This window comes from Ichthyophthirius multifiliis (genome assembly GCF_000220395.1).
Source record: "Ichthyophthirius multifiliis unplaced genomic scaffold scaff_1120509249596, whole genome shotgun sequence".
Lineage (NCBI taxonomy): Eukaryota > Ciliophora > Oligohymenophorea > Hymenostomatida > Ichthyophthirius > Ichthyophthirius multifiliis.
Window position 1 is genome coordinate 1 of NW_004087561.1, and position 21,078 is coordinate 21,078.

The window sequence follows — 21,078 nt, forward strand, 5'->3', positions numbered from 1 at the left end:
ATTAATATATTTTAACTAAAAATTATATTTTTAACTAAATTTTAATTATTATTCATATAAATTAAATTTTTAATTTTAATATTTAGGTTCTTAAAAATTAATATTATAAAATAATATATACTTTGAATTATATTAATCTAAGATATATAATTAAATAATTTTTTAACCTTATAATTTAATATTACCTTTATTAAAAAACTTCTATAATATTTAATTTTATTATTTTTATATTTTTTTATAAATACACAATACAGAAACTTTATATTTTCTAATATTATATATAATTTAATAATTATATTTCAATACTTTTATCTAAATCCCCCTGTTTATTCTATAACAACATCTATTTCATCATTATTTTCCATTTTTAGCTTTTTAAAAATAATTAAAATATAAAATAATTATATAAATTTATTTATAATATAATTTATTTTTTTATTTTTACATCTGCTGGAGTTTGTGATTCTAAAATTTTATCGCCATCAAATAGAAATCTTACATTATTTAAGTTTACCTATAATATAAAAGATTATGTATTAAAATAAATTTTAAAAAGCATATTTTTTTACTTGGACTCTTTAGCAATAAGCATCCATTAATTTTTTAAATTATGTTGTTCTTTTAATTTTAAAAAATATTTCTTCTCCATCCTAAATTTTTTTGTTTTATTTAATTTATTGTTAAAAGACTTTTTTATTTATTTTTAGTTTTACTTAAGATTTAACTTTCAAATTTAAATATTCATTATTAGCCTGGGGTTAATTATTGTTATCAGCCATTTTATATTATTTTTTATTTTTTAATTATTATATTTTATTAATTAATATTTTTATTTTCTAGTTTTTGTTAATATATATATTTGAATTTTTTTTATTATTTTAATTAATAACCTTCTTTATTTTTATAATATAAATAAAAGTAATATATTAAAATAAAGTATTAAAAATTTGAAATTCCCAATTATTAGAATAAAAATAATTTATAATATATATGAATTTCAAATAAATAACATTAAGGTAAAATTATATAAATAAAAAATATATTAATTTTAAATATCTAATTTATTCTTTATTTTATTGAATAATTTTATTTTATTTATTATTGTCAAGAATAATTTCTAAAGAATTTTATTATTAATAAAAGCTTTTAATAATTTTTAAAATTTCATTAGTATTAAAACTAACTATATTTCATAATTTTAAATACTATAATACGCAATAAAAATATATTTAAAAAAAAAACAATATTTATTTATTTTTATAAAAAAAGTAAATTATATATATAATTTTTGAATCAAAGTAAAAGAATATATTTTTAAAAATAAAAAATTAATTAATATATTTTACATTGCAAAAATTATAATATTGAAAAATTAATATCATTAATTGAATTACGTATTACTGAATAAATTTATTACAACTTACTAATTTAAATATTTTTATTAAATATAACTAAAATAGATTTCTTTATAATTTTAATAAAAATAAAATTAAATAAATTAATTTTATAGATTTATATATTAGTTTATTATGTAAACTACAAAACATTGAAAAAAAAAACATAAAAAAATATTTTTTAGTATGTATAAAAATTTAATTTAATATTTATATTAATATATTTTTTATATTAATTTTAAAAAAAATTAATTATAAATTTTTATTTTATTTTTATTTTATATTATTTTATTTTAATGTATATTTTTTATATATATTTTATTTTTTAGATATTCTTTCTTGAAAATAATTTAATAATTTAAAGATAAAACAATAAAAATTAAATTGTAATATGTTGTAAAATATAATAAAAGTAAAAAGATTATGGAATATAAATTTGTTATAAAAAAAGATATAATAATTATAAAATATCAATATTAAAAAGTGTTCTTTCATTATTTACTTTTAAAAAATCATTGTGTTATTATTTTTATCATATCATTTTTAATTTTATAATAAAAATTAAATTTTAAAACATTTATACTTATAAATAGTTTGTTTTATTAAAAAAATAGTAAATACATATCTTAATTATACTATATTCACTACGATAAATTTTAAATATATTTATATGAATTATAAAACAATAATATTTTTAATATATATTATTTTATATACAATTAAATAATTATAAAAATGAAAATATTATTAAAGAAAATGTGCAAATAAAAATATTATGAGAATATTTTTTTAATTTTTTGAAATTCTAAAAGACAATTAACTTATAAAATTAAAAGTAATTAACAAAGAATGTTTAATTGGCTATTAAATAGTATATGTAAAATAATTTGCTTTTTCAAACAATATTTTTACTTTTAAAACTATATAAAAATGTGTTTTAGAGGCTTGGTTCGTCTATTTTAAGTTTTGAATATGTTTAAATGAGAATTCAAGGTATGTAAGTTTATAAAAATATTAAAAGGCATTATGGAGTTATGTATAAATTATTTTAAAATATATAGTTATTAAGATATTATTTATAAATAGTAATTATATATTATTATATTGCTTTTCTATTTATATTAATAATATAAATTATTATAATTTTATTTGATTTTATAATATTTTTTAAATAAAAATATTAAAAAAATATCTTATTTAAATATAATATATATTTTTATGTATTATTAAATAAATATCGTATTTCCTTATCATAATTTATAAATGTTTATGTCAATAAAAAAAAAATTATTTTGCTATTTTTATTAAATAATAAAATTATTTATAATTATTATTAATTTTAATATATTATAATTATTTATATTAAAAATTGTAATAAATAAAAAATTATAAAATAAAAATAATTAAATCTTTCATAAAAAATAAAAAATAATAAATCATTAATATATTTTATTCTCTTCATTTAAAAAACTAGGTTAACCAGTAGAAGCCAAAAGTCTCTACCATGCTCTATCTTAAGGTTAAATCTATCTAATATTACCAACTTTAGTAATTTCACCAAGTGGAATATAAGATAACTTATTATTAATATGTCCCACAGTGAATCCAGTGAAACCGGCCATTGCACCATGAACCGCATTTTAGGCTAATTATCTTAAAATATATATAAATAATATATATTAATATATTTAATATCAATTTATTTAATTTTTTTTTTAATATAATAAATAATATATTAATATTTTTTTAAATTTATAAATATTATATATATTTAAATATTTTATTTAGATTTTTTATAATTATAAATATATTTTTACATGCACATTTTTCTATCTAAAGCATTAGCTGGTACTGTTCTAATCATATATGTAGGATTTATATATTTAAGAGTAATTTCCATATTTTTTTTTTTTTTTCCATATTCAACAATTTCTTTTGATAAAAACATTCCAATATCACTTAATTTTACATTTCCTGAAGCATCTTTTTCCCCTGATTTTTCTACTTTAGCATCTAAAACAGCATCTCCAGCTCCTTCTGCTACAACAATAACACAACCTTTTTTTTGTTTCAAAACATAACAGACATGTTCCAATACGCCTTTTTCGCCATATAAATTGAACTTAAATTCAGGCACAAGACATAAATTGACATCTCTAGATGCATTTGTGGCTTCCATAGCAATAAAACCTGCTGCTCGACCCATCAATCTAACTAATCCCACACCATTTTCTACACAATTAGCCTCTACATAAGCAGACTGTATAGCTTTTACAGCCTATTCTACAGATGTTTCAAACCCAAATGACTTATCTATTATAGGAATATCATTATCTATTGTCTTAGGAATTCCTACAATCGATATACTCAACTTTCTTGCCTTTAATTCCTAAAATAAAGCATTTATACCTTTATGAGTACCATCTCCACCTAAACAATAGACATGGTTTACACCATGTTTAATTAAATTTTCGACTATTTTTTCTTTGTCAAATCCTCCTCTAGATGTACCCAAAATAGTACCACCTTGCCTCTATATATCTCTAACAATTTCAATATTTAACTTTTCCCACTCATATTAATAGAAACCTTTATAACCGTATTTTATACCATAAATTTCACGAACTCCATAATTGTAATATAAACACATATATATTTCTCTAATTACTACATTTAAGCCAGGACATAAACCACCACATGTCACTATTGCGACTTTTACGTTTTTCGGGTCGAAATAATTGTGTTTACGAGGACCGGCTCGTAAATATCTTTTAGATTAATCTATACTTTCTCCTTTACCAATTACACAATTTGCTATTTTTTTATATATAATTTTTATTTATATATGTATATTTATTACCTAAAACATATGAGCCAGTATATATGAAAGCTTTTTCAGGTAAAAAACCACCTCCACCATAAAATTCACGGAAATTTGTTTCACCGAATAAAGGACTTAGGTGACATGGGATATCTTCGTTTTACTTATTTTTATTTAATTTTTGAAAATTATAATATGTATTATATTTTCTTTTTTAATTACATCCATTTCCATTATCAAATTTGGAACTTTTAATATTGTACATGTTCTACTTTCTAAGTTTTTAATTTCTTCAATAAGAGTATTATGAGCGTGTATGATTTCCTTTGGAATTGGAATTTCGTTTTCAACTTTATTTTTTAGAAATTTTTATTATAAAATATTTTATTTAAATGCAATTTTTTTTTTACTTATTATTGTTCTTTATTATTTTCTATTTGTCCCTTTTTTTTCTAATTTATTTTATAAATCATTTTATTTGTCTTATATATCTTATTGATTTTTTGTCATTTTTTAAAGGATGCTTTAAGTTATCAAACTTGAACCTACAGCTAGGCCAAGAGAAAAAAATTTATTATCTATAAATTTTCATGAATTTTTTTATTATGAAATTTTTACCTAAAATACTTTTTGTAATTTCTATAATTTCCATTTTTGTATTATAAATTATGTAATAATAATATATATATATATATATATAAATAAATATAAATATTTATAAAAAAAAAATTATTTTAAAAATTATATATTATTTTAAGTTTTCAAATAAAAATTAAATAAATCTTTATAAATAAATATTCCAAAAATATATATATATATTATTAACAGAATAAATAATGTTTTTATAAATAAAATAATGTAATTTCATTTAATTTTTAAAATTTGAATATTAATAATTTAAATTAATATTTAAAGAAAAATTTAGTATTAAAAAATCATAAAATTTCCTAATATATTTAAAAATAAAATTATTTTTAAAAATTATAGAGTAAAATTATTTATATAAATAATAAAAATATAAAAGTTATGTATTTTATAATAAATTTTTAATAATAATTAAAAATTTAATATTTTAAAAAAATGTTAATTCATTCTAAATATAATAAATAAAGATATTATGTATATATAAATAAATATATATAAAAAAATAATATATATAAAAATATATATATATAAATATATATAAATATATATATAAATATACATTTATTATTATTTTTTTTATTTATTTATATATGTATATATATATATCTCTTTTATTATATTTTCTATTATCAAACTTTTTTAATAAATGTTTTTTTGTGTATTTTTTTTTTTTAATTTTATTACTATTAATTAAACCAAATTATAATTTTTTTTTTTTTATAAATTGTCTAATTTTATTATTTATATAATATATAAATTATTTATATATTTTATATGATTAACATTTTTTTATAAATTTATTTATTTCTATAAATAAAAATTTATTAATTTTTATCATTTAAAAGTTTTATATTAATATCTTTTTATTAATTTCTTCTTATATGTGTTTTTTTTCGAAATGTAAAACACTTTTATATTTTTTAAAAGTATTTATTTATTTTAATAATTAATTTAAGTTTTTAATTTAATATATTTTTGATAATATTTGTAACATATAAGGTATTTTTTTAAATATAATTAAGAAATAAAAATATGTTCAAGTATATATGATAAAAATAAGATTTTTTTTTTTTATTATATATATTATTCCTTAGCGAATAAAAGTTAGCAATATATATATATCATTATTATATGTACTATTAATAAAGTAATAATAATATATTTATTAATTTTTTTATTATTATTAAATGAACTTGCCTTTATAAATAGACATAATTTAATTTTTTAATATAAATTTTGAACATTTTTAAATATTTATAATAAATTTTCTTCTTTAATTTAATAAAAATATTATTATATTTAAGAAAAAATAAATGATTTGAATTATAATATTTTTTTTATTTTAAATAATTAATTGTTTATATTATTTTAATGATGTTTTATATAAATTATATATAAAGATTTTTTGAATAAAGTAAAATGAAACATATATATAAAAATTTTATCATTAAAAACAAATAATATTTGAAAAAAAATGGTTCTAAGCAAAAAATGATTTAATTTAATAATATTTAAATAATTAAAAATAATTTTATTTTAAATATAAATAAATTATTTTTAGTTTAATATAAATTAATTATATATAAATAAAAATTATTTAAATAGCTTTTCAATCATCTAATTAATCATTTATATATTCTATTAATAAATTAGCAATATCTTAATCCAATAATTCAATATAAGGTTATATCTTACTTAATTATTATAAATATTAGTTTATTTATTTATCAATATTTTTTTTATCTTATATGACTTTAGATTAGTCTATTATTTTTATTTATTATTTATTATAAATTGAAATATAAAACCTCTTTCTATTTATTTAAATACAATTTCTTTGCCCATTTTTATAAAGCTATTTTTTAAACAAAACAACATATTTTTTTCTTTATTATAAATATTATTTATTTATTTTTTAATATTAATATTTTTTGTATTTATAATAAAAAAATGATTTAATTTAAGATATTTTAATACCTTATGCAAATTTTCCTTGAGTAAAATATTATTAAACTTTTTTATTGCCTTCTTTTTATTCAGTATATTTATTTTTCTAATTTTATTTATTTACAAAAAGTTAATATTTATTAAAGTTAAATTAAAATAATAAATTAAAACCTAAATCATTAGTTCTTTTAAATTGAATTGGAATTCTTCTTATTTTTTTAATATTTCAATATCTATTGTATATTAATCTTAGCTCATATATTAATTTTTGAATTAGTAATTAATATTTAATAAATATTATATATATTTTTAATTTATATTATTATAATTAATATAAATAAAATTGTATTTTTTTCGTATATTATTATTTTTTTTTTTAAAAAAAAAAAAAAAAAAAATTTTAAAAAAAAAAAATATAATAATATAAAAATTACTTTTTTATATAAACTAAAAAAAATGAAGTTACTTTAACAATAACATAGTAATCCAAAAATTTTGAATTTAAATTTTCAAAAATAGCTTGATGAAATTCAAAATTTCAATTAAAATAATGATATGAATAATTTTTTAATGAAATTGCAAATATATAATAATTAATATTAACAAGAAAGTATTGATATTATTAATATTTATAAACTGTATTAAGATCGAGAAAGAACAATATAGTTTTTCCAAGTTTTAATTAAAGAATAAATATAATATCATAACTAAAATAGTAAACAATTAAATTAATTATTTATTCAGAAATATTAACAATACTAAAAGCATAAAAAAGAGGAAAATATAAGAATCGAACAGGAAGAAAATATTTTAAAGAAATATTTTTATATAAAACCTGATTAAAGTTAATTTAGAGGTATTTTAATAAGTTTAATCAATTAAATAATTTAATTAAATTAATAATAATATATGAATTTAGTTGAAGATAAAAATATTGAAGAAGCAAATGAATTAGTTTAATAAATTTTATGTTTTAAAGAAGATACAAATAAATGTTTATAAAACAATTAATTTAGGCTTATTTAAATTATTATTCATATATTTAATTTTTCAAGGTAAAAATATATTAATGAGTAATAAAAAGTTTAGCTTTTTATTGAAAAATATGAAAATATATATATTAAATTTAATATTTTGAATACAAAATCTTTACAGAATTTTTAATTAAGAAATAAAGATTTAGAAAATGTTAGTTTATTGTCAATTTTTAATTCTCCGAAATAATAACCTAATTAAGAATAGAAATTTTAAAAAAAAGTTGATTATTCTTAATTAAATATTCTTTAAGAAAACTAATAATCTAAAAAAAAAATTCAAAAAATATAATAAAGTCTTAAAGCTATTATTTAAAATAAAAAAAATAAACAAAAAAATAAAATTTAAAATGAATAAAATTATATGAAATCTTCTTTAAATATAAAAAAATCACCTCTTTTTTAAAAAAACTTAAATAAAATATTAAATAAATATGTTTTTGATAATATTTAAGAAAAAAGTTAAATTACTTTAAATTTATTAAAAAATTAAAATCTTTAAAATTATTAATATAAACCTTTACCGGAATAAAATGAAATTTTTAATAATTTTTTTAATGCAAAAGAAACTAAAAATTATATAAAAAAATCTGAATTGTTTTTGTAAAAAAATAATAATAAAATAAAAAATACTATTTAAAATTATCTAAATAAATATTAATAATTTCAAAATAAAAATAATATAGTTATAAATGAAAATAATTAATTTAAAATTGAAAAATAAAATAAAGTTTAAAATAAATAAATAGTTAAAAATTTAAGTTAAGGTAAATAATTAAATTTCTAAAGATATGAGCATTAGAATTCTGTTAGAAGTTTAATAAATAAAATAAAAAATGTTTAATTTTAAAATAAATAAAGCTATTCAAAATATAATAGTGTTCATAAATAATATGAATATAATTAAAACATTTAATTTAATTAGTATAAAAAACATAATTTATTTAAATAATAAAGTCCAAAATAATCATTTGAAAGTGAAAATGAACTTGCTTTAAATAAAAATACTATTAATCTAAAAAGTTATCCTATAAAAATATAATAGATTTTGAAGAATAGTATTTCTTTTTAAAAAAATGATTTGAAGTTTTAAAATATAATTAAATAATAATAATATAGAGAAAAATTATAATAAAATTCTTAAAATGAAGTTGATTGAAGTAAGTAATCAAAAAATAAAATAAAAAATAAAATATTAAAAATATAATTTATTTAAAAGAGAATTAGAAAGAAAAAAATTTGTATATATAAATTAATAACAAAAATATATAATTAATTAAAAAAATGATTAAAGATTTAATAATTATTTAAGGGAAATAATAAATATTTATTTTTTATTTTTTTTAAATATAATATATTTATTTTTTATATATTTAATAAAATTTTATATCTTTTTTTTTTTTTTTTTTTTAAATGTCTCATCAATGTTCAGAAGAAGAATAAGAATAAGATTTGTAAGCTATTTTATCAAGAATATAAAATAATTTAAAATTACAAAATAATAATAATGAAGATTAATAAAATAATGTTCTTAAAATACTGATTAATTAAATGATATTTCTAATGATGAAATTATATAAGAAAAAATAATGAAATAATAGATAATAACAATAAAAAATAGGAAATCTAATAAGAATATATAAATTAAATAAAAGAAGAATTTTCAAGTGAAATAAAAGTACCAATTTTAGCATTAAGAAAATGAAGATAATTAATAACAAAAAACGAAAAAGAACAAAATATAAATTAAAATGAAATAGATTAGTAATAAAATTAAATAAGAAATGATGTTTAAGAAATTTTAAATGTAAATGATGAATATATTCAAAATATTAATGAAACATAATAATCAAAAGAAAATCAAGATACTGAATAATAATAAAAATATGAACAAATAAATAAATAAAATAATAAAGGAGAAGATATCTTTATTGTTGTTAGAGATAAACCTGAATAAAAACCTTAAGAATTATAACATGTATTATTATAGAAATCTGATATGATTATAATTGTAAATAACTAAAAAAATTGAAATTCTTTTTTTTTATTATTATTAAAAAAATAAAAAGGAAAAAAATATATTAGAAGATTAAGAAATTATGAGCTTTTAAATAAATACCTAAGAATTAGAAAATAATATGAATTTAATTAAATAAAAATATGATGAAAATTCTTAAAAATATATGATAAAATAGGTGACATTTTTTATTTTTTTTATTTATTAAATGTTAATGTTATTTCGTCTTTAATAAAAAGAATGAAATATTCTTAAAAATTAAAGAAATGAATAAATAATCTATATTAATTTATGATAAAATCAATTTAAATAATAGATAATTTCTAAAAAAAAAAACCTCTGAGAAAGAAAAAATAATTCTAGATTTAAAACATTTATAAAACGAAGCAGGTAAATCTAAAAGCTATTTACTAAATATGATTTAAAGACTTGAAAATATAGAATATACATTAGATAAATTAATAGATAATAAAATAAAATCTTAAAAAGATAAAAATTAATAATAAGAAATATAAAATTGAAAAAAAATATAATATTTTATATAAAAAAAAAATATAACTATATATTTAAAAAAAAAAAAAAATTAGAAAAATATATACATTTAATGTAAAATTCAAAATAATATTTGTAATAATCTAATATCGGTTTTTTACGACAAACTCAATAAAAAAATATATAAAATTCGAAGTCTAATTTTTAACCAAATAATTATACTTAAAAAAATACAACCAGTACATAAAACTTCTAATAATAATAAGAAAATATTTAAATTGAAAGAATAAAATTAGGAAAACCATTAAGATATTAATATGAATATTGTAATAAATGCAAAATGAATAAATAAAAGAATGTAGTGTAATAATTATATCTAAAAAAATATATATTTAATATAAATTTATACTTATATACTTTTATTAGATGCTTAACTAGTTCATGTGATAAAAGGTTTAGAGCAGTTTGTCCCTTTTGTCATGCATAAGTACATATGTAGAATAATTTATCAAATGAAATAATAATGGATATTGATATTTTTTTATAAAAACTTATGTGGACTATTAATGAAAAGGCTTAAATGATTGATGAAAAAACTAAAGAAAAACAATATATATTTTCTTAAATTGATGCTCTATTGGAAGAGCTTGATGATATTAAATAATGGATAAAAAAAGTTATTTAATTTAATTTATTAAACGAAAATATAAAATTCAATTTAATAAAATAGATCAGCTTTTTATTAAATTAATAGAAAAAAAGTATGGATAAATTAGTTGATTTTTATAGTGAAGAAAAAGATAAGATAGAGGAAATTTATAGAATAAATTATACTTTTTAATTCACAAGTATTAATAAGTTTTTGTAAGATTATGAATAAAAAATTCACGTTTAAGCTAATAAATTGGTATGGAATTAAGATAGTGAATTAATTGAAAAAATTCAAAAAACTTATAAAGAATTAAATTAAGAAATAATATAAGATGAAACGGCCAATAAATAAGTATTTTTTTATATATATATTATTTTAATTAACTATTTTTTTTTTAAGACAAAGACTTAAATTAATTCATAAAAATTAGTATTAAATATATATTTTAAAAAAAAATATGATTTTTTTATAAATACGTTTTTCAAAGTCATAAAATTAAATTAGTGATAAAATAAATATAGAATCAAATAATTCATCAAACAATTTTTTTAATATATAGTAAAAAATGAAATAACCTCTTTCAAAAGCTATTTTTAATATTAGAAGATGTGTGGATAAAATTACTAAAATAACATTAGATGAAGTATTATAAAATAATAATAATATAAATATATAATTAAAATAAAATAAAAATAAAAATAATTATATTTATATTAATAAATATATATATATATAATATTATATTTAAATATATTTATATCTGTTTAATAAGAAAATTAATATTGATTATAATGATTTTTATAAATTATCTGATATTTAGGAATTTATTTAAGTATAATTCTATTATATACTTTATAATTCATTTTTTTTTATATAGGAAGATAAAAAAAAGTGTGTTAATGAATCTAATGATATATTGAAATAATTTAAAAGTGTTTATTATAAAGTAATTTTTTTTAATTTAAATTAATTAATACTTTTTTTAATTAATATTTTTTTTTAAAAGTGGGATAATTATGTAAATTCTTAATTTTATAAATATATAAATATTTTTTATTTATTAAAGGAACAAATGGTAAGTTTATTCATTTATTTTTTTAAAAAACAATATTGTATAATTAACAGAACGAAAAAAACAACAGAGTATTTTCATTATTATATATTAAAATAAATTATATTTTTTTCAAATAAAATATAGATAGTAAATAATGATATATATATTTAGAATTGGTTTATTTATTTTAAAAAAGCATGTAAGAAAATATTTTAATTTGCAATTTAAATTATATTTTTAATTTCAGGATGTACATTTAATTTAATAGAACTTATAATTACTATTTTTTTTTTATTTTTAGGTTTTAGTATATTATTTTTATTATTTATTAATTTATCTTAAATAAAATTAATTGAAAAGCTAGTAATATCTATTTACTATTTTTTTTTTTATATATATAAAAAATTAGAGAGTATTAAAATAATAAAAAGATATTATAATTTGTTTTGTAAATAAATTAGCTAGTAAAAATATAAAAAATTATTTTACTTTATATTTTATTTATTTAGTCAGTAATAATAAAAAAAAAAAAAAAATTGATTTTTTATTACACATGAAAGATGGTAAATAATAATAAGTTTACACTGTTTTTTAATAAATTTCGATTAAAAGATGGTATTTATAATTTTATTGATAATATATATAAATTTAAATATAAAAAAGATTGTAATAAATATTAAAATTATTTCTAAATTGTCTTTTAAATAATAAAAATTTAGATTGTAAGAATACATATATAGTTAGAACAAATAATAATAAAAATTTTAAGGGCGAAAAGAATGTAAATTAAAATTCATTTTTAATTATGTTAATTACATTTACTATTAATATAAAGGATGTATAAGAATATTTCGTATATAGTATAATAAAATACTTAATTTTTAAAAGCAAGAAGATAATGATGACAATGATGATGTATTTACATAAAAAAAAAACAAATAATTATTCTTAATCATTTAAAATGTTTTAACTATTTAGCAAGAGGCAGTAAAAATAAAAAAAATTATAAATTAAATATAAAATTAATAAATTTTTTAATAAAAAAAAAAGGATGTAGATAAATTATTCACAGTATTTATGCAGACATAAGATTAAATAAAATTTTTAGAAGAATTCAAAAGTAAATAATATTTAATTAAATTATTTTTATTTATTAAAAATATAAGATGAAATAAGATGATTATAATATAACAAAATAAATAAAAATAAATATAAAAAATATTTAAAAAAAACTAAAAATTTAAATTATAATAAGTTAAATATATAATTTTTGATTTTATTTTTATTAATTAATTAATTATAAAAAATGTTTGATTTTATGATTATTTTATTACGCAAGAATTAAATTTAAATCAAAATCTTCTTTTTTTTTTTAATTAAAGATTGAAAATTAATCATTATTATATTATTTTTTTATAAATGTTATTATTTTTTTAAGAAAATTAAACCAATAAAATTTATTTTAATGAAAATATATATTATTTATTTATTTTAAATTAATCAATAATTTTTTTTTTATAAAAAAATAAATTGTATTTTAATTAAAATATGAGAAAATATATATTAATTTTTTAATGAAATTTAAAAGTTTTTATAAATACAAAATAATTAATTATTTTATAAATAGAAAATAAATAATTAAGTATTTGAATATATTTCTATAAACAAAAACAAAAAACAAAAAAACAACAGTTTTTCAATATTATATTTATTAAATATAAATTAAAAAAAATATCAAAAAAAATAAAATATTAATACAAAAATAAAATAAAAAAACAATGATTAATAAAATTGCTCATTATCAAGGGTTTTAATCTTATGGAGAATTAGCCTATCCAACTTTAAAACCAGGAAAATATGTATTATCTCCAACTGATATATGGGAAAAAAGTAAAATTAAGAAAAAAAAAAAATTAAAATATTAAAAATAGCATAAAGAGGACTTGATTATAAATCACTATATTAAAACTACTAAAACCAATAAACAATATATAAAAGCGAAATATCTGATTCTGTACATCCTAAAGACTATTTAAATTACTAACACGTAAAAAAAGGACTTTAATCTTAATATTAATTGGCAAATACTGCGAAAAATACCCTCCCGTAAATAAATTAATAATAAAATAATTTAAATAATAATTCGTAAAATAATACATAATGTAGCTTAAATAATAATACATTAAATAATAATAATATTATTTTATAAAATGATATAAATAATTAATAAAATAATAATAATAATAATAACATACAAAATGAAAATAATAATAATTAATAAAATATTAATAATTTTTATGAAAATAATTAAAATTAATAGTAAAATGATAAATCTTTTGATTCTAAATTACAAACAGGACTTGAACATTGGAAATCTAATTATTAAGTTAGTAATAATCATCCATATAGTCAAACAAAAGCCTCTTAACCTTAATGGACTCTAAATCGACCACCTTATAAAGTTGATAGTTAAGTAGGACCTTCTGAATATAAATATAAATTTGGTGAATTAGGTACTAAACCAACTGATAAATTAAATAAATATGGAGAAGAAATGCGATCTAAATATGAAGATTAACTTAAGTAAAAAAATAAAAAAAATTAATTTTTTTTTTTAAAAAAAAAAAAAAGAATGGGTACTACTTAAGCCACTTTTCATATTCCTAATTATACAGGATTTATTCCTACTGCAAGGAATATTGGAAAAGCCTTAGAACATGCAGCGGCTGAAAATGTAAGACCATAAAAATCTAGATTGAATATTTTAGAGAATTAGTAATTATATTTATTTAACTATTTTGTTATTTTGTGGTTTATTTTTTTATTATATTTTTAGTAAGACTAAAATTCCAGGATATGCAGGACATTAACCTTCTAATTATTGTAATCAAAGGGGATAGTTAAGAGAATTTTGCTTTTCTACTTAGTCTAATTTAATGTATTGAATTTATTATTATAAAGAAATAATTATTTTTATATATATATTTTTTTATTATTATTATTTTTATTAATAAATATAATTAGATGAATATTAAATTTTATTTTTATTTTTTATTTTTATTAATATTTATCAATGATTATTTTTTTTTAAAATAAATAATATTATTTTTAAATTATAATGTTTGATAATTTATTATATATATGGAAATATTTAAAAATTTTAAGTTTTTGATTAAAACAAATCAAGTATTCTTAATTATATTTAAAGATGAATATTAATTTATTCTTTATTATTTGCCAGTAGCTACTAAAGGGGCAAGTTTCTTCTAATCAGGATTTTATAAAGTAATCATAAATTATCTATCTTTTGATAACTAATCATTCATTTATTAAAAGTTTAATCTTTTTTATTCTTACATTTTTAAATATTATTATCCATACTAAAATAAATTATTATTTAAAATAATAAATTAAAAAGTATACTTTTCCCATCTTCAAAGGAGATGTTTCTTTAGGAGGAAAAACAGCCTTTAGAAATCATATAAATATATATATGTTATGTTATATAAATATATGTTAAATATATATATATATATATATATATAAATAAATAATTTTATATCTAATTTTAATTTAATTTATCTATATATATGTATTTTTATACCCATGTCGTATAATTTCCTAATTTTCCTTTAAATTTATCTAAAGATTTATCACATGAAATACAACTCCATTTTAATTATCTTTTAACTATTAGTCCATCTTCACCTTCTTGCTGTTATTTGAAGATATATAAAATACTACTTACCTATTATTTATTTTTAGTATTTAGATATTTAATAAAATATATTTATCTATTTTACATGTTTTTCTAATTCAAGTAATCTTTTATTAGTTTCATTTGCATTTGCCATATTATTAATTTTTTAAGTTAAACTTATATATATTTCATCTATTTTCTATAAAAGAAATTATTCTAAATTATGTAAATCGTCTTTATTGGCTTTTTTATTAATCATATCTTTTAATTAATTTATCATACTTATTAATTCTTTTCTTAAATTTTCTAATGCTTCATTTTAATCAATTGATATATCATTTTTAATATCCTCATCATTTTAGTTATTTATTTATATTATTTTAACTTCGTTTTTTTAATTTTCTTTAGATTCTTTAGGATTATTAATGAGTGTATTATCATTGATTTTAACACTTTCATCTGTTATGTTTTTCTCACTTCCTTCATTTATTTTTCCTTTTAATTAAATTATTCTACTTTTTTAATCATTTATTAACTTTTCTAAAGAAATAATCTATATAATTTAATTATTAATTAAAAAATAAAAAAATACTTTTTCATTTAATTTTTCAATATCCTCTCTATTTTATTTAATTATATCTTTAGTTCTTTTAAAATTATCGTATTTAACGCATTATAAACTAAATTTTTCTAAATCATCTAATCTTTAATCACTTTGATTTTTACTTATTTAATAATTTTATTATTAATTATTAAAATCAATTTATAATTAGTCTAATTATTCTTTTAAGTGATCAACCATATTTGTTGTATCTTGTAAATGTATCATTGTGTCTTATTTAAATAATTGAAATTCATCTATTAAATCTTTCATATCGTATTTATCTTTAGTAGAAATTGTATTTCCAATTAATTCAAAATCTTCTTTTTTTAATTATTTACCTGAACTTATTTTTTTTGTTAATGAAATAAATATATACTTACATATTTATATATTTATTTATATTTTTATATATATTATTTTAGAGAATTTGTTTACCTTTTAAGTACAAATTTTTATAGCTTATCAAAATCATCACAATTAACTTTTTCATTTAATAATCTGTTTAATTTTTATATTTCTTCAAAATAAAATCTATTTTAAAGTTCTTAATCTTCTTTTAATTCAGATTTTGTTACAAATTTTAACTTCAATTTACTTAAAAGATCTTAATCTGAAAAAATCTCCGATATTTATTATTCAGATGATAATTTTTAGATATTTTGATTCAAATCATTAGATATATTACTATTTTATTTTTTTAAATCATTTCTATTTTCATTATTAATGTTTTATTCATTATTATTATCATTTTTTATATTAACTAAAGAATCACCAGAATTAATTTTTACAAAATTATTATTATCATTATTATTATTATTGTCGTCATCTATTTTGTTATTATTATTATCTTCGCTATTATGAATTTTGTTATTATTAATTATTATTATTATTATTATTATTATTATTATTATTATTATTATTATTATCGCTATTTATATTTTTATTGTTATTATTGTTGTTATTTTTATGATTATTTTTATTATTATTACTATTGTTATTATTTTATTCTAAATTAAATTTACTATTTTATTTATTTTAATTATTATTTTAATTTTTATTTTATTTATTATTTTAATCATTAATTAAATTTTGAATGTTTTCATTATTTTTATCTTAATATAGATTAAAGTCCTTTTTTTTATATATATTTTAAATATTTTTTTTTACATTTTCAAATTATTTGAATTTTTCGATTAACATATCAATATCTTTTCTATCGTTTTTTTCTAATTCAACTTGTTTTTATAAATTTTACTATTTTTTTTTTATATATTTGAATAATTTTTTCTTTAAATATAATTAAATAAATAAATACAAATATTTATTCAATATCTTGCATATTTTAGTCTGTTTTTTATTATTAATCACCAATTAATTTCATTATTTCCTTTTCAGTTTATATGAATTTATCAACATCTGTTTAGATTAATTACACTTAAGAATTTACTTGATTAATGTAATTTTCACAATTATAGATTTTTTCGTTGTTTATTTTTACATCGGACTATATTTGGGAAAGAATTTTTATTATTGTTTCAAAATTTTGTTTTAAAGCGTTTTCATTAAAATGCATTTAGACTAGTTCTGATACAGATATTGATTATATCAAATTATTAATTTTTTCTGACATTTATTTTATAATTATTAATTTTTTTGTTTTAATTAATTATTTTATTTTTATTTTATTTTATTTTATTATTTTATTTTATTTTATTTTTATAAATTTAATTTTTATTATTTAAAATATTTATTAATATTAAATTTAGCAACTGTCATATTTACTTTTTTAAAGCAATTTAATTATTAGAACTTTTGATAATTTTATGAATTTTTTTATTTTGCTTTTTTTCGAAATTATAAATAAATATTTTTTTTGCTTTTAAAATTTTAAAATTCTTATTTTTTTTTTAAATAATATTATAAAATATATAAAATAAAATAACTATTAAACATAATTAATATATAGTTATGTACTTTCCTTAATATTTCTTTTTAATTATTTATTTATATGAAAAATTAAATAATTATTTTAATTTTTTTATTTTAATTAATCTATTTGTTTTTAAATGAAGCAATTTTATTATTAAATATATCTTATTTTTATATTAAATTTTTTTATTTTATTATATTTTTTAAATTAATTAACAAAAAAACTTTATTTATCTTTAGATATTTTTTTATTATAAACGATTGAAATAAATCAATTTCTATATTGTATATTTTATAAATTTATAATATATGACTAGGTAATATATTATAAAAATAATTTATACTCATGTCCATTTAAAAAATTAATTATAATGCATTTATTTTTTAATTATAAAAAAAAATATAAAAAATTTAATAAGTAATAATTTAATTAACAATTTAAAAACATAAATAATTATATTAAAATTTATATATATATAAAATAATGATCAGATATTAATTAATCTAAATATTTTAGTTATAATTCATTTAAAAGTAATATAATCCTTTTAAAAATAATATAAAGAACTTAAAGTAGTTTTATAATAAAGAAGAAAGTATAATTAATGGACTTTAAAAATAACAATACTTAAACAAATTTATAAAATGGTATAAATAAGCAACTATGAATAAACAATATATAAAATACAATTTAGAAGTTTATTATTATATTAAAAATAAATTCTTAAAATAAAATCTTGATTAAAAAATCATTAATAATAATAATTAAATATTATTTTAAAAAAAAAAATTAATTAACAATTTCATTAAGTTTTTTATTTAAATAATTCATTTTAAACTAAATATTATTTAAATTTAAACTCAATATTAAATAATCAGAAATATGAATTTTAGACTATTAAATAAATGTTATATAAATAAAGTAAAGTAAATAAATTTAGAAAAAAATTATCATTAAAATACTTAATAACTTTACTTTATTTTAAAAGAATTAAAATTAATTTTTATGTTAATTTTAGGATATTCCTTTAAGTAAAAAATATTATTTTATAAAATTAATAATTAGATATAATAAGATGTAAATATTATGGATATTTTAAATTAAAAATTTTTCAATTAAAAAATAATGATAAATTATACAAAGTGATTAAGTATATGTATAAAAAGAATTATAAATTAAAAAAAAATTATGGAAGAAAGATAAGTGAAGGAAAAAATCTAATTGAAAAAATTAATACAAAAGTAAATGAAAAAATGTATGAATTTCTTAAAAAAGTAACTTTGATGAAAAATAATTTTTAAAAATAAATATATATAGTATGAAATAGTATATTAAAAGGAAATCTTTTTATTTAAAATAGTATAAATACATAATAAAATTATAAGAAATGAAACAAATAGGAAAATAAGAATATAATAAAGTAAAAAATTATGAAAAATATTAATAAAAAAATAAATATTTAATATTTCGAGACAAATTTTGAATTAATTTTTTTATTTTAGTCATTAAAAATGCTAATGTAAAAACTTAGTATTATATATAAAATAAATACAACTTGTTTTTATGTCAATTTATAAAAAGAAATAATTATTATTTTTTATATTTGAATTAATAATTAATATTTAAATTAATTTTTTTTTTATATTATTAATAATAACAGAGTACTTTATTTTTATTTTGAAAAATAAAATATATTTAAAATAAAAAAAACATTTAAATACATAATTTTGTATGTATAAAAAATTTATTATAGTTGCAAGAATAAATCCTTCATATAATAATATTAAAAATGATACAAAAGAAGAGATCATTAGTAAATAATCATAATAAAAAACTATAAAAACAATATCTTCTAATGAAGATTTATCATAAATAACATCTTAATCAAATTTAACATCTGTTTCAAAAATACATTAAATCAAATAGAATTTTAAAAATCAAAAAGTAAATATATATGCTACTTGCTTATCAGAAAGTAATAAAGAACCGAAAATAATATAATTAAATAAAGAATAAATATCATATTAATTATTAAAAAATTATATTAAATAAGATGAAAATTTTAATAATTTAAATAAGTTAATACTTCCTTAATGTCTATTGTATAATTTCGATTTAACTTTTTGTTAAGAAACTAAATAAATAGATTTTTATAATAAATTATTTTAAAATAATATTTCGTAAAGTCTAAATGGATTGTCTGTTTCAGCTTTTATTTTAGGAGAAAAAAGTTTGTATTTATATATTTTTTTGAAATATTTTTTTATTTAAAAAATAAGTTCTGGAAGAAAATATACTTTAAGAGGTGATGAAAATATAATGAATAAATAATAAGATTCGGAAAAAGGAATATTATTAAGGGCTTGTGAATAAATTCTATAATTAATTGAATTATCAAAAGAAAGTATTAGGTCAAGAAAAGTTATATAAAATGGTGTTTTTTATGATTTAGTAGTTGAAATTTTTGTTATTTTTAATGAATAATAAATTAATTTAATTAAAAATAAAGGTTTTTTTTATATATATAATTTATTATAAAAAAAATATAGATAATATATGTAATAATATTGATTAGTTTTTAAACTTATATCGTTTAGCGAAAAATAGGTATTAACATTTAAATGATAAATTAATGGAAAATTAATAAAATGACTTTTAAAATAAAAGCATTCTTTTTATAAGATTTATAATACTAAAGTATTTATATAAATATAATGATATATATATATATATATATATATATATATATATATATATATATATATTAATTAATAAATAAATAAATAAT

At 13.7% G+C, this 21,078-nt stretch overlaps 2 protein-coding genes across 2 annotated transcripts, besides 46 other annotated features; both read right to left on the minus strand. All coding sequences in view use genetic code 6, as the record gives it.

Annotated features, from left to right (window-relative positions):
• Positions 1-299: 299 nt before the first annotated feature.
• Positions 300-779, minus strand: IMG5_015030 (ubiquitin-like protein smt3, putative; the record flags this gene model as incomplete). The annotated part of the gene is made up of 4 exons (XM_004039607.1): positions 300-371; positions 446-514; positions 570-650; positions 714-779. The coding sequence occupies 4 exons, from the start codon at positions 777-779 to the stop codon at positions 300-302; spliced, it is 288 nt and encodes a 95-aa protein (XP_004039655.1).
• A 4-nt stretch (positions 780-783) lies between these two features.
• Positions 784-825: a microsatellite.
• Positions 794-834: a microsatellite.
• A 758-nt stretch (positions 835-1,592) lies between these two features.
• Positions 1,593-1,633: a microsatellite.
• Positions 1,634-1,652: 19 nt separating this feature from the next.
• Positions 1,653-1,689: a microsatellite.
• Positions 1,655-1,719: a microsatellite.
• Positions 1,666-1,719: a microsatellite.
• Positions 1,720-2,830: 1,111 nt separating this feature from the next.
• IMG5_015040 (phosphofructokinase, putative) lies at positions 2,831-4,730 on the minus strand (the record flags this gene model as incomplete). Its single annotated transcript, XM_004039608.1, has 4 exons — positions 4,626-4,730; positions 4,438-4,565; positions 3,212-4,378; positions 2,831-3,047 (listed from the first exon to the last, which is right to left on the minus strand). The coding sequence occupies exons 3-4, from the start codon at positions 4,312-4,314 to the stop codon at positions 2,831-2,833; spliced, it is 1,320 nt and encodes a 439-aa protein (XP_004039656.1). The 5' UTR covers positions 4,315-4,378; positions 4,438-4,565; positions 4,626-4,730.
• Positions 3,098-3,161: a microsatellite.
• Positions 3,113-3,203: a microsatellite.
• Positions 3,131-3,186: a microsatellite.
• Positions 4,731-4,891: 161 nt separating the features above from the next.
• Positions 4,892-4,937: a microsatellite.
• Positions 4,938-5,335: 398 nt separating this feature from the next.
• Positions 5,336-5,416: a microsatellite.
• Positions 5,336-5,466: a microsatellite.
• Positions 5,467-5,648: 182 nt separating this feature from the next.
• Positions 5,649-5,704: a microsatellite.
• Positions 5,705-6,389: 685 nt separating this feature from the next.
• Positions 6,390-6,440: a microsatellite.
• A 653-nt stretch (positions 6,441-7,093) lies between these two features.
• Positions 7,094-7,134: a microsatellite.
• A 534-nt stretch (positions 7,135-7,668) lies between these two features.
• Positions 7,669-7,711: a microsatellite.
• Positions 7,712-8,296: 585 nt separating this feature from the next.
• Positions 8,297-8,352: a microsatellite.
• Positions 8,353-9,011: 659 nt separating this feature from the next.
• Positions 9,012-9,036: a microsatellite.
• A 48-nt stretch (positions 9,037-9,084) lies between these two features.
• Positions 9,085-9,127: a microsatellite.
• A 47-nt stretch (positions 9,128-9,174) lies between these two features.
• Positions 9,175-9,220: a microsatellite.
• Positions 9,221-10,378: 1,158 nt separating this feature from the next.
• Positions 10,379-10,436: a microsatellite.
• A 1,230-nt stretch (positions 10,437-11,666) lies between these two features.
• Positions 11,667-11,740: a microsatellite.
• Positions 11,700-11,755: a microsatellite.
• Positions 11,707-11,756: a microsatellite.
• Positions 11,757-11,968: 212 nt separating this feature from the next.
• Positions 11,969-12,001: a microsatellite.
• Positions 12,002-13,645: 1,644 nt separating this feature from the next.
• Positions 13,646-13,697: a microsatellite.
• Positions 13,698-13,795: 98 nt separating this feature from the next.
• Positions 13,796-13,835: a microsatellite.
• A 329-nt stretch (positions 13,836-14,164) lies between these two features.
• Positions 14,165-14,198: a microsatellite.
• A 27-nt stretch (positions 14,199-14,225) lies between these two features.
• Positions 14,226-14,374: a microsatellite.
• Positions 14,227-14,349: a microsatellite.
• Positions 14,314-14,371: a microsatellite.
• Positions 14,375-15,022: 648 nt separating the features above from the next.
• Positions 15,023-15,064: a microsatellite.
• Positions 15,023-15,066: a microsatellite.
• A 26-nt stretch (positions 15,067-15,092) lies between these two features.
• Positions 15,093-15,118: a microsatellite.
• A 417-nt stretch (positions 15,119-15,535) lies between these two features.
• Positions 15,536-15,601: a microsatellite.
• A 1,139-nt stretch (positions 15,602-16,740) lies between these two features.
• Positions 16,741-16,775: a microsatellite.
• Positions 16,776-17,151: 376 nt separating this feature from the next.
• Positions 17,152-17,367: a microsatellite.
• Positions 17,368-17,389: 22 nt separating this feature from the next.
• Positions 17,390-17,436: a microsatellite.
• Positions 17,391-17,441: a microsatellite.
• A 158-nt stretch (positions 17,442-17,599) lies between these two features.
• Positions 17,600-17,657: a microsatellite.
• Positions 17,658-17,989: 332 nt separating this feature from the next.
• Positions 17,990-18,075: a microsatellite.
• Positions 17,990-18,077: a microsatellite.
• Positions 18,012-18,077: a microsatellite.
• Positions 18,027-18,077: a microsatellite.
• A 730-nt stretch (positions 18,078-18,807) lies between these two features.
• Positions 18,808-18,852: a microsatellite.
• Positions 18,853-20,992: 2,140 nt separating this feature from the next.
• Positions 20,993-21,055: a microsatellite.
• Positions 21,056-21,078: the final 23 nt, after the last annotated feature.